The sequence below is a fragment of the Etheostoma cragini genome, chromosome 8 (assembly GCF_013103735.1).
Source record: "Etheostoma cragini isolate CJK2018 chromosome 8, CSU_Ecrag_1.0, whole genome shotgun sequence".
Lineage (NCBI taxonomy): Eukaryota > Metazoa > Chordata > Actinopteri > Perciformes > Percidae > Etheostoma > Etheostoma cragini.
In genome coordinates, this window is record NC_048414.1 from 11799107 (window position 1) to 11812139 (window position 13033).

The window sequence follows — 13033 nt, forward strand, 5'->3', positions numbered from 1 at the left end:
TATTGCAACTAGCAGACAAATATAACCGATTATGAGGGGTCACAAGTAGACATCGTTTGTTGACATGCCAAAAAGGTTGGGATCCACTTTGGGGTTGGGCCTCAACCAAGTGGTCACAAGAGAAATCTGAGAGGCTGTGATTAATAAGAATAAGAATTAATAATTAATAACAGAAGAGGAAGAAAAAAAAATACAATATAAAAATTTATTTAAATCTTTCTCTTTTTCATTGTACAATATTGAGTAGTTTTCCCTCTTCAGACTTCAAAAGACATTGTATCGCTTTAAAGGGCCACAAAGTGTCACTAATCAAAACAGAAAAAAATATGATTGAAGACTAAAAAAGGGAAATAATTTGGCACTGCAGGAGAGACTTTACAAATCAAAACCGTGCAGTGTTTAACACAATTCTAGTCTAAAGCAAGTGTGTGGCGTTATGTCTGCCACACACTGAAATGTGAAAAGGTCATCAAAAGCAGTGATCAATAAAAATAAACTTCAACTTTGCTTACAAACGCCCTAAACACAGCACTGGACCACAAAATAAAGTGTGACTTATGAACTGTGAAACCAGCCTAAAACAGCTTTGTTCTGCATTAATATTCAGAAGCTATCTTATCTCTAAACTGTTATCATAGCATTTCAGCTATTTTAGACACACTGACCTTCTCTTAAGGACAGAAGATAAGGCATTTTAAAGTCCTTATTAAATCAAGCCATCTATGTAGACTGGACAGAGTGTTCCAGGGCCTCTTCTCTCTCTCTCTCTTGCTGACTAATAACCATCACAATGATAATGACCAGCGGACTGGATGCTGCATCTAGTCTGTTCAAAATGGCCGCATCATCCTAAACATCACCACAATATGTCATTATATTCACCGGCTTTCTGTGCTTGGGTTATATCAGAGAAAACACACTCACGCACATTTCAAACACGCACACACATTTTAGGCATTCTCCCAAAGGTAATGGAGCAGTGAGCTCTCGGGGAACAATAAATCCTGCTTAATGGGAGGGTACAAAAAATCTTCAGAGCTGGGCAAAGTCAATCTGCATACTGGGCCAATGAGGCTTACATGTTCAGAAAATGTTAGAAAGTGTGAGTGTGTGTGTGTGTGTGTGTGTGTGTGTGTGTGTGTGTGTGTGTGTGTGTGTGTGTGTGTGTGTGTGTGTGTGAGAGAGAGTGTGTGTGTGTGTGTGCGTGTGCTACAGCAGTTGATGCACATTACTAATTCAAAATCTCCTCAAAAGATTGTGGTTGTTGCTTTTAGTGAGAATATTTAATAATGTTTAACTCTGTCTTTAGCGGTAAAGAAGGCTGGGAGTTACAGCGCGTGTGCCACAATTCATTCAATGGACTCACCGTCCGTCAGCTGAAGTTTCAGCACAATGATTTACACCACATATAATTCACACGAGTCAGTAAAGACCTGAGAGGCATGCTGTCCGTACCATATCTCGAGGCATGCTCTCCCAGATCCTCGGCAGTAACATCCCCACAGCTCACTCTGATTCTTTTAACAGCCACCGTCCCTGTCTGTTTCTAAACTGCACATAACCAACTCAAACCAATAATGTTTTTATGGTCCTTCCTAGGTTCTTAGTAACTATTGGTGGACTACTAACTAATAAGGTGTTTTTTTCTAGTCTCAATAACTACTCAAAGCGCTTTTACATAGTACAGGAACCATTCATCATTCACACACTGTGGCCAAGTGCTGTACAAGGTGCCATCTGCTCATCAGATAAACACCCACACAAATTTACACTCCGATGGGGCAGCATCGGGGGCAACTCAGGGTTCAGTGTCTTGCCCGAAGACACTTTGACATGGGAATGCAGGGCCGGGCGACCGCTCTACTTCTCCTGAACCACAGCAGCCCTTACTAGCCAATTAAATGTCTTAGGTAGTAAAGACTTTGGTCATTTGTAAATCAGCTCATAGTAGCACAGTCTAAAACTAATCAGGATTTGCGGCAGTGTAAACAATCACAATCACTGTAGCATCATGAGCTGTTAGAGTTTAAGTGGGTCGAACTATATAATGAATGTATTTCTTTCCTCATAAAACTTTTTACAAATCTGATTCTTAAAACATTTTAAATCATGCATTGATTTTTTGCATCCACATTTACTAGCTAGGATTTTTCTTCTTCTTTCAGTTAATCAACAGTTGTGTAACAGTTACATCTTGCAGTTACTGGATACAAATGTTTCATAGCAACTCATCTCTATATTAGAATAATTTGTTATGGTGCAACCCATTTCATATTAGTCATGGATAAGGCTGCGTTCAAACCAACTTTAACCCTGTGTGAAAAAAAAACAGCAGCCTCCTCCTTCATTTCAATGAGGTCGGTCACGTGATGGGGGGGCAGGGGGCTCCAGCAAAAAAATTAAGCCTGGCTCAACTTCTGTCAGACTGCAGCATTTTACCAGATGATGTTGCATAGTTGTTGACACAGGTTCAGCCAGGCTCAACTTCAAACACAAGCAAAGACGTGCTGCCTGTAATTACTTTGTACCATTACCATATTTCTACTGTTTGCAATTGTTGCAACCAAATAGTTTTCTACATTCTACATTTTCTGCTATGAAAACGTTCCAGAGTTGTAAAATTCTGTCTCAAAGTATGAAATGGTAATGAATCAGTTACTTGTTTTTTTACAGTTTCATACTCAAACTGGACTTCCTGGGTCGTATTTGACTGTCGTACCAGTACCAAAAACAACACCCCACCAAAAAAACCAGCACCTTACATTGTTTTAACACAGGACTGTAAAAAACAATGAAATCTAAACGTATGTTACTTGGTTAAGTTTGAATTTAAGAAGAACTGATACAACCGGTTCCAGTTCTTCCATACGATAAGAAGTGATATCTAAATGAGAATGAACTCTGTGGTGTGGAGAAATAAATAACACTGTCACATACTTGGCAGTATATAAACTGGCTGCATAAAATACCTGGGAGCCCTACACAAAAACAATATTCTGTCAGCGCAGGAGGGCTTCACACACACACATACACACACACACATGCAATTGTGTTCCATGAAGCACTATAGAGTGGTCCGTCTTCTGTCCCCTCAAGAAATACAGTTGCCTGGGCGCTTTGATCTATCAAAATGAATGAGGCAGGTGTCACATTCAGCAAGGAACCCCTTCCAGAATGATACAGTTTGAATATTTATATTTATATTATATAATATATTATATTCCACATACAATATTTATATCTCTTTAAATGGTTGTATAATGAGAAATTCAATCAATTTTGACTTTTCACAGTTTTTTGTTGATATCGGGCTATTATTGAAAAGAAAAGTGATTTGTTGCTTTTATACAGATTCAAATAGGCACACACACAAATATAAATCTTTAAATCTATAAATATGTATCTGCAAGAATAATGAAGAGAGAAGTTTTGCGAAAAAAGTATAGAGACTTTTGGAGTGATGTGTGGAGCCACGGATTGGTGCGTTCATCTCTGCCCCATTCAATGTAATTCACAGTCTCTTGGTCTTTGATAGAGATGCATGTCAATGTCATGCTGCTGTGGGATTGGAGAGGAACCATCTAGCTCATGTGCACTTCTGAGAATAAGGTGTACATTTTGTCGACGGGGTGCTAGAGGGAGTTCTCACAAGGGTATTTTTCAAGCCAGAATGAAGCTTAACTGTACGGTTTTTGTCTAGTTACTCTTATGTATTGTGTCTCTGCTGGTTTGGCAATGTCATCTGCAATAAAATAATCTAATGAAGCTAAAGGAAATATCTGCCACCTCTGCTTGAGCCAGCCCAAATTTGTACTTCAACACAATGAGTTCAATATCTAATAAAACCAATCCCTGATTTTAAACCCTAACAATGAATAATCATATTGTTTTAGTCTACAATTAATATAAAACTAGTAGCATGTAGCCCCCCCCGTCTGGTGCAATTCCCCATAAACAAGTATTTTTAGGCCACATTTATCAATTAACCATGTATATGCGTAGCACTCCAAGCAGTGACGGTCTTCCTATTTGAATACATTAGGAAGGAATATCTTACCTCATGGACTACAGCTGACCAACAACATAAGATTTGACTATTAAGTGTGATAGATTTCTTCTTATAACATAAAGGATGCTCTGTGGTTAATAAAGGATACTTTGTGGTTAACACACAAACAAACAAACACTACAACTTGAGCCTTTCAAATAATTATCATGGTAGCATTGTTTTTTTGAATTTCTGCACAAATGGGTGAACATTTCTACCACAAAAAGGAAAAGCAAACTCCAAGATGGCAGAGAGAAGAAACACTAAAAGCATATTTGTGCACATTTCGTCTCCCTCAGCACCAGGAACATATTATTATTCAGCTGAAGCAGATGGAATCAATGATAGTGCTTCATTGCACCTAATATTTTACAAGTGATGCCAGTCATAGCTAAATATACGTTGTACATACAACATCTATCCTTATCATTTTCTTTATTTAAAAGCTGTTATTACTGTAGCATATAGTGACCCTGTGTGACAGCCTCATCCAGAGAGATTAAATCGCAAGTGTTTGAAAGTACACAGCGGTGGATGATGCAACTTTAAATTAAGAAAGTCTGCTTTAAACCTAAGAAACTCGTAAGATACTGAAGAAAAGTTTTCATTCAATAAACTCATAAAATTCCACAAAGATTTGATTTCCCATTTCATCTCATATCGCACTGTACTTTTTACAGCAGCATATACTATTTTTGTTGCAAACTATAACCAATAATACAACTATTTTGGCAAAACCTAGTACTATAATTCAGTAGACTAAAATGACTAAAGACATACTTTTCAGTCCCATAAGCAGAGCTCCATCTATCTGAATTGCCTTTGGAAAAAACGGCTGCTGTCCCTGTTTTATTGAGTTTAATATTTTTTTTGTATTTGTATGGTGAAAAACCTATTGAGAACAATGTTGTTTTTGAAGCCAAACAAAGGATACACAGTGGCACAGAGAAGACAAACACAGTGTGTTTCAAAAAAAGAAGGCAAAGCAACTGAAAACGCAAGCACAACAAAGACAAACACATATTAATAGGTACATGTCTCACCACACTGCTTAAATGCGTTGAGCTGTTCAATGAAACAGTAAAAATAAAAAAATCAATTCATGACATGTGATAAGAGAAACACGTTCAAGACCGGTTCCACAAACACAACACACAGGCATTAGAGGATTTACACCAACCAACAACAATTAATCATTCATCCTTCTTCTGGGAAAACACAACCTAACTCAGACTGCTCCATATCCACATGTGATAGATGTAGAACAAGACAATTGCAAACAAAAGTCAGCAGCAAAAAACCTGATATGCTGTTTTATCTGTGGTCGACATCTACCCGTGTGTCCTTGAGTCTAAGACACCCCAGGACTCCGAGCAGGTCACAGGGCAGGCCTGGTCTCAGTGGGACTGTTGCCTCAGGCAGCGGAAGAGGATGAAATGTATTCTGGCTACAGCAGGTGAACACCAGCAGGTAATAGCTTTTTTTCAGCCTTCGCCACTGCTCCAAATACAACTTACTGAATCCCTCCCACCTCATCGCCTTCTCTTTTCTGGCCACAAACAGTCCGACTCTTTATTTTCACACCTGACCCATATACAAAACTACTTCCTGGTGGGTGCTGCTCCAGAAACGAGGTCCAAGCCTTTGATGCAGCTCCAGATCACTAGCTGAAAGGCTGTCACTTTAGCTTTAGGCCGCTCAGCATCCCACGGCAGCTCTTCGTCTCCAAGCCTGGACGACACACTTTTCATCACATTCACACATCCTTCATCGTGTGACTGGCTCATTCTGCCCTCTCACCAGCTATCTTATCCGGGAATTGGCTTTTATGTGAGCAAAAAACATAATAGCGGTAAAATAAACAGCAAATAAACTGTGGCATTGATTGTCTTGGAACTAAGTAGATGTTAATGTGCGCTTTTCAGCCCACTTGAGCTATCATATGATGGCTGCATCCACTTCCACAAGGTCTACTAAAGCTCACATCACCTACCTGAGCTGGGTAAAAGTAAAATTTACTGTGAAAGACAAAAAAACAACATGCTGAACCATTTACACGAAGGAAAAAGAGGGCAGATTTAATTTAAAAATTGGCACACATTCCTCATTTCTACAGATGAAAGCTTGTAAATGAAAAAGCCTGGAATCATGCCTGGTATGGAAATCTAAAGTTATGAATAATGCCTCTGTCTCAATCATCAAGTCTGTTTTAATAAGGTGGATTAGCCCAGCACCTGCAGCCTGAAAGGCACACAAGGCTGCACTCCTAACCAACCAACAGTGGGACAAGAGTCCCTGGGGGCCCTGAACCTCACATCCTCCCTGTTGGACCTTCAGCTGTCTGTAGGAGTAAGCAGCAGCAGCGAACAGCTCAGGCTTGTCATTTATGCTCATGAATCCACCTCCAATGGGCTGGCGCCGCAGCGAGAGCAGCTGATTTACACACAGTTGGTAATCAGGGAATGGCTCTCTTGCTAATGAAAACTCATAGATCTATACAATAACAGTACTGATATGATTTTAGCTCCCATTACTCATTCCTAAATATGCAATCGGCAATAACAGTAAAATGCTGCCGGGAGCAGACAGCTAAAGTTAAGAATTTGAGATCAGATATGTTGACTGGGTCACTGCTTTCTCTGTCCTGACCTGGGAATAACAGCCTCCTGTATGCACAGACACTATTTCTCTGCAGACATAAATATCACAAAGGAGTAAATATATTCTTTCCTCCTGTCTGGCGTCAGTGACGCTCCAGCATTTAGCTGATTGCAGAAAGGATATAACACCCACACCCCACCCCCATCCCTCCTGGAGACCATCTCTGGGAGCAAACCCCAGTAAACAGAAAGCCCAGCACAATGGTTTGTTTCAGCCTGGCTCTGATTCATCATTCCGCTGAACAAGTCATAGGCACCAGTATAATCATGATTAAGACAATAACTGAGAGCTCGGTAGACACAGGGGGGGATGCAACCATCCATCCATCCGCTATATTCATCAAGAAAATCACTTCCACTTCCAGCAAATGAAAATTAATTCATTGTCACTTACCTGTTCCATTGGCTGTGTTTGCTAAGAAGAGAGGATACAAAGCTGAGCAGCTTTGAGATAGACGTACATTGTGGCAAAACAGTTGAAAGATTCACAGTAAATTCTTTTAGACTAACTGGCTGTGTAAGCCATTTAGGAATAAAAATGAGTCTAAGTGACTAATTGTGGGTTTAAGAGTAAAATGCACTCACCACTGGAGCAGTCCAGTCCGCCCCATCCAGGCTCACACTGGCATGTATCAGGAGACACACAGCGGCCATGGACACACTCCTCTGTACACAAAGCTGAGACACACAGAGAAGTTTTCTCATCAGTGAAATTTATAATTGAGTTCACACACACACAAACACACACACGCAGAGTGTAAAACGTCATTAAACCACCAATAAACAGCATGATGAAAATCACCAAGATAACAGCTGAAAGAAAATGGCCCATAAAATTGAACACTCAATATCTTGTGTAAATCTTAAAGACTAAGACTAAATCTTATAGCCATGACACTCATATTCAGCATCCATCTCCACTACTTGACACTGAGCTAAATGATTTCTTACAAGATTGAGTCCTTGGTTAACATCTCTGTTTATCACATAGCTTTACTTTCCAAAATGAGCTGTTATCAGCAGGCTTACAAGGATGAAGGAACGAGCTGTAAATCCCCTCTAATTTGATCAGCCAGTGCTTTGTCATATAGGGATGCTTTAATGTAGCAGGTCCAGGCACCTCAGTGTTTACTAAGTGTGCAGTTTTCTTGATCATTCACATTGAGCAACACGGCACCCGATTGATTGGGTCCGCATTAGTATTCCTAGAAGGGTGCTCACAGGAGTTGGAAGTTTGGTTCAGCTGGATAATAAAGTGACCTACATGGAGTTTTTTTTTGCCACAGTGTCCTGTTTTTTGTGTGAACTGAAGAAAAAGATCGCAAAAATAGGCACTTAGCATGAATAAATCTGTGGCGGCCAAGGTCATCTGGCCAGCGGGGTTAAGACAGACAGACTCTTATCTGAGAAATGAGACAGTCAGGCCAATATGATGAGGGAGAAACCCCGCCTGATGGGAATCAGCAGTCCACCAACACAGTCTGTGGAGGGATGATACACAGTCCAAGGGCAGCAGAACATAAAAACCATTGCCTTAACTGATCAGACTTCATCCAGAAGTTGATCCAAGTACTGCTTCTTTTGTTCTTTATTTTCCCCTATTTTATGATCAAAAGTGTAAAAAAGGACAGCAGGAAAGCAACAACATACGCCCTGGGGGCGCTTTTGCAGTTCTGTGTGCAGCCCTATGGCGCTCATCCTGCAGGCAGAAAGGTCAGCAGAGTGCTGGTTGCAGGCCTGAACAGTGCTACTATAGATTATCACTCAATCAGGCTTCGATTAGGATCCACCGCCAGCGGGAGAGGAGAAAGAGAAGTGAATCCCAAACACCCACGAGCCGGCGCTAATCGCAGAAATGCTCCCCAGGCAAAAATGGTAAACCAGAGATTGAAAGATAATTTAGGGCAGATTTCTGAGCGTCAGTTCTCTGGCAGAAAACTGTCTAATTACAGTAAGCTAGTGAAAAGAAAAGGGAGAAGAGCTTGAACATTTGTGCTGACAAAGGTGCAAGATCAACTACCTGTAATCAATGAGTCCCCAGTATGCAGAGTATTCAAAAGAGAAGAGGAGAAAACTTCAATGTCACCATGATGAGTTGATTTCGTTTACTTTCAATCAGCAAGTTCTGATCAGCGAGAACAGGGAAATGCAAATGTATCCTTTATATAGAAATAAAAAAAATATATGGAAATTAAGTTTTGAATATGGGAGAAAGGATAAAGCGCACCCTTCTCCTGAGATCTGAACTGGTGTTCTGAAGGGATGGCATAATAAAGTAGGAGGACGTAGGTCTTTCATTTTAATTGAAATTCATGAATCACTCTGCTTAACTCATGTCTAAGGTATCAGTTGGGAAATTGAGTCTTTCATCTAGATAAAAGGCTAATCCAACTCATTATGCAGAGGTGTTATCAGAACAGGGAACAATGGAGCTAATTGGTGATTGTCATTCAGTGTTAATAAATGTAATATTCTTGCCCAGTCAAACTACAATCTTTAAATATGTCTGATAAAAAATATCTTTTTAGTCTCTAACTGTGTTACTCTCCCTGTATTTGGAGAGTTTTGCTGCAGTCAGGAAAAAAAGACCTGTCAGTACAATTCTGTGTGTTTTTGGTTTTTGTAGTAGCAGTGTTTTGTAGTACACTGGTAGGGAAAATGAGGTGAACAAAACGTGGAACATTATTATAAAGCTGATGGCTAAATCAATCTAAGCGATACGCCTGCCCACAGAACATATCAAACAACTCCCTCCAAAGCTTCTTCCATACCTCTATCTAGCATGGAGATGATTCATTTTAAAGCTGTGTCTTTGAAGCATTAAAAAATGCAACAAAGCCAAAAATGAAAAATGAAATCAAAAGGCACAGAATCCCTTTCTAGAAAAAAAAAAAAACTCATCTTCCCAATCATCAAAACTTAAATGTGAAATATGCTAGCGTATTGGCGCCTGAAACTTTAACAGAACCCAACTAATTCTGCCGCCACAATCATTTTTTGGAATTACACTGCATCCCTGGACAGGCAAAAGTCATGCAGAAGTTATTTGACCTAAATGCTCTGCAAAAAGAGGGACTCATAGCCCAGCATTTCCCGTCAGTCTCTGAAGATATTATAAACTGTTCTTATTAGCAAGTTCCCCTCATGCACAACCGTAATAATCACGCTTATTAGGAGGGAAATTAGTTACTCACATCTTCTACATAGACTAGTTACAGATTAACTTAATGATTTACGACAGATCAAAGGTCACAAAATTAATAAAGACCTCCAGTTACTTCAAGCTCAAATTAGGGAGAAACAGATCAAAGTTCAAATTTATGGTGGGGAGCTTTGACAATATTAGACAATTACTTCCAAAAGACAGAGTGAAGCAAAACAACAAACAAAACAATCCTAAAAGATATTGTTGCTGATTTGGTGTCAGAAGTGTTTTCCCTTTGTGTGTTTGTGGGATAATTCACATTCCCAGATTCATTGGAGTTAATGTAAATGTTGATGTGGTGCCAGATGACCAAAAAACAGGAAGGATTAAAAGCTAAACAGAGCATTTTGGACTTTTAATGAAAAAGACTTAATGAAGAAAGCTACAGTAAACTAACAATACACAAGGGGAAAGGGGTATTTTACATTTAGAAAACAACAAAGGGTCCTGAAATAGACAACTTGAGTTAATTTTGCATCAAATTACTGTATAATGCCCCTTTTTGTCACTGCTCGCAAAACAGCTTGGGGAGTACAAATCTCTTAATCCTGGTAGTGAGAGTGCTCGGATTAAAAGGTGTAGAACAGTTTGCAAAGGCAGCAGAAAGCAAAACTGCCCTCTCGGCCCCTATCAACCCAGTTTCCCCACTTCACCCGGAAGAGGGTTAAAGGGAGGGTGGTCTGCACTCTCAGCCTGACATAATATCAAAATTGAACCTTTCATTCAAACTGGAGAGGCACCTCAACACTATGCAGATTTGCCTGGTTAACACTCTGAAAAGACTGTTAATGAACAAATAGCTCCATAGTCAGTGAAATGGTTAATGAATACATTATGGATCAATCTGTGCTCCCCTTCTCCAGACCCCCAGATAATCACACCAGCTCTTATTCTTTGCTGGCTGGCTTCCCGGTGCTCCGCTGCCCTGAGGCTAGCCAAGCCCAGACAAGGACAAGCTCAACTGTGGTCAATGAGCAAACCCACACGGCTCCAGTCACTGTATCAGTAACTCCCTCATGTTGCAAAAGATCTAGGAAAATATTAAAGTGTGATTCTAATCTTATTTAAAGGGAATAAAACATTAGGTAAAGCGAGAATATCAAAAAATGCAACTCTCAGAAGCTATATCTTCTGTCTTTATTTGGCCAACATGCAAAAATATTCAGTTTGATGTGTGTGAATAAAAATAGAGATCAATGACCATTAATTAAGCTATAAAAACGACAGGGAAGGATTGTTATCAGGACAATGCTACAGTCCAATTTTTATGTTATTGAATTCTAGTGTGGTTTTATGGTGAGTTCTATGTCTACTCAGTCTATAACCAGGAGCCTCTTGGCTCGTTAATTTTTCTCATTGTGATACACTTCCGATTAAATTACTTGTGTTGGAAGAGTGAAGCAGAGAGCAGTCTACAGTGCCTTCATGGTAAATCATGCTCAATCACCTTAAACTGAGTAAATTCCCATAGACAGTGGCATGCTAACAGAGGAGCTAGTGGTGGTGTGTTATGAGGTGTTCTTGATAAAGAGGATCAGACCGGAATGGGGTGCGACAGAGGCGGAGGGCCGACAGCGGCCTGGCAGGGAGTTGAACCTTTATCTTTAAGCCACCCACTGTAACAATCAATCCCAATATTTACTCCCATTTTGTAAATGTCTTGCTGACGTAAACTGAAATGTTATCATCAAGGACAAAGGAGTTAAAAAAAGGATACTTACGGACACACAAGTCCCCGCTCTCAAAGTAACCAGGGCAACACTGTGAGCGGCGCCGGTACATGGTCCTCACTCCCCGCCGGTAAGCCGTCTTATAGCTGATCCTGGAAAAACAGACACACAAGACAGCTGCGTGATGTAAAGAGCGACCCTTTCCGAAGGGCAGTAAAACATATAGAAGGTAAAAAAGAGTTGTACCATGATTAGTTTTTATAGTACATCCAAGCCAGTGGAATTTGGTTAAAAACACCTAAAAGTCAGTATTTGGGAGGTGACCATAAACCTTAATGGAGTGATTAAAACATTTACAGAAAGATGGTGACAGTCAAAGGCAGTGGAATTTGGTTAAAAACACCTAAAAGTCAGTATTTGGGAGGTGACCATAAACCTTAATGGAGTAATTAAAACATTTACAGTAAGATGGTGACAGTCAAAGGCAGTGGAATTTGGTTTAAAACACCTAAAAGTCAGTATTTGGGAGGTGACCATAAACCTTAATGGAGTAATTAAAACATTTACAGTAAGATGGTGACAGTCAAAGGCATCCTGGCTCTAAGCACTTCACTGTCAGCCCAATTAACAGGGAAATTTACTGTGGCCTTCATTGATTTGGCTATGATTTTGGGGGACAGTAAGGGGTGAGTCACTCATGAAACAACTCATGGGACAAATAAGGAGGCTTATCCAAGTGTACCTGTGCCTTGTGCATTTAAACCAGTTGAGGATGTCTGTACATCTGGTGTAGTAGATCTGGTCAAATGGGTGAGCGTAGGATTCCTGGACAGTCACAGCGTAGCTAAAAGACAGAAATTAGGACACCATTGGTAGAAAGAATTACTGTACCTAAGTACAATTTTGAGAGAATTTTATGTAATAATAATTTCAGTATACTGTACATTTCAGAGGGAAATATTATAATTTTTACTACACTATTTTCTGACAGCTATATTTACTAGTACATTTGCAGTTTTAACATTACCACAAGTGCAAATTTGCAAAAGCTCCATGTGCTCATGCAGTGTCACACACACACAAACACACACACCCTAACAAACACTTGACCTCCATACCACATTACAGTCTCCTAGGACCAAAACTGTGGCTGCCAAAGGGTGGGCAAATGTTTATTACTGACCAACAGATGGTTTCAATTAAATAATTAAGGCCCAAAGAATCAAAACTTTCACACACAAAACAACAAAAAGAAAAAGATGAGAGAAATAATACAAATTTGTGTAGCAGAACTACACACAGAACGTTTTTATCTTCTTTTCTCCATCATTAACATTTCAAGACGCATCAAATTTGTGTCTCTTTGGAAGGGGTTGGACCCCTGGGTTGGGAACCACTAGACTGAACAATAAAACTGTATATAAATATATATATATATATATATATATAT

The 13033-nt window shown here is 39.7% G+C and overlaps 1 protein-coding gene across 5 annotated transcripts in view; it reads right to left on the reverse strand.

The window, feature by feature from the left end:
* The window catches only part of megf11 (multiple EGF-like-domains 11), a 68680-nt gene that overhangs the window by 37905 nt on the left and 17742 nt on the right, over window positions 1–13033 (reverse strand). For all 5 annotated transcript variants that reach the window (XM_034879393.1, XM_034879392.1, XM_034879391.1 and 2 more), the window contains exons 4-6: window positions 12326–12427; window positions 11635–11735; window positions 7294–7386 (exon numbers count right to left, since the gene is read on the reverse strand). In XM_034879393.1, the coding sequence (XP_034735284.1) occupies window positions 7294–7386; window positions 11635–11735; window positions 12326–12427 (296 nt within the window). The remainder of the gene's footprint in view (window positions 1–7293; window positions 7387–11634; window positions 11736–12325; window positions 12428–13033) is intronic.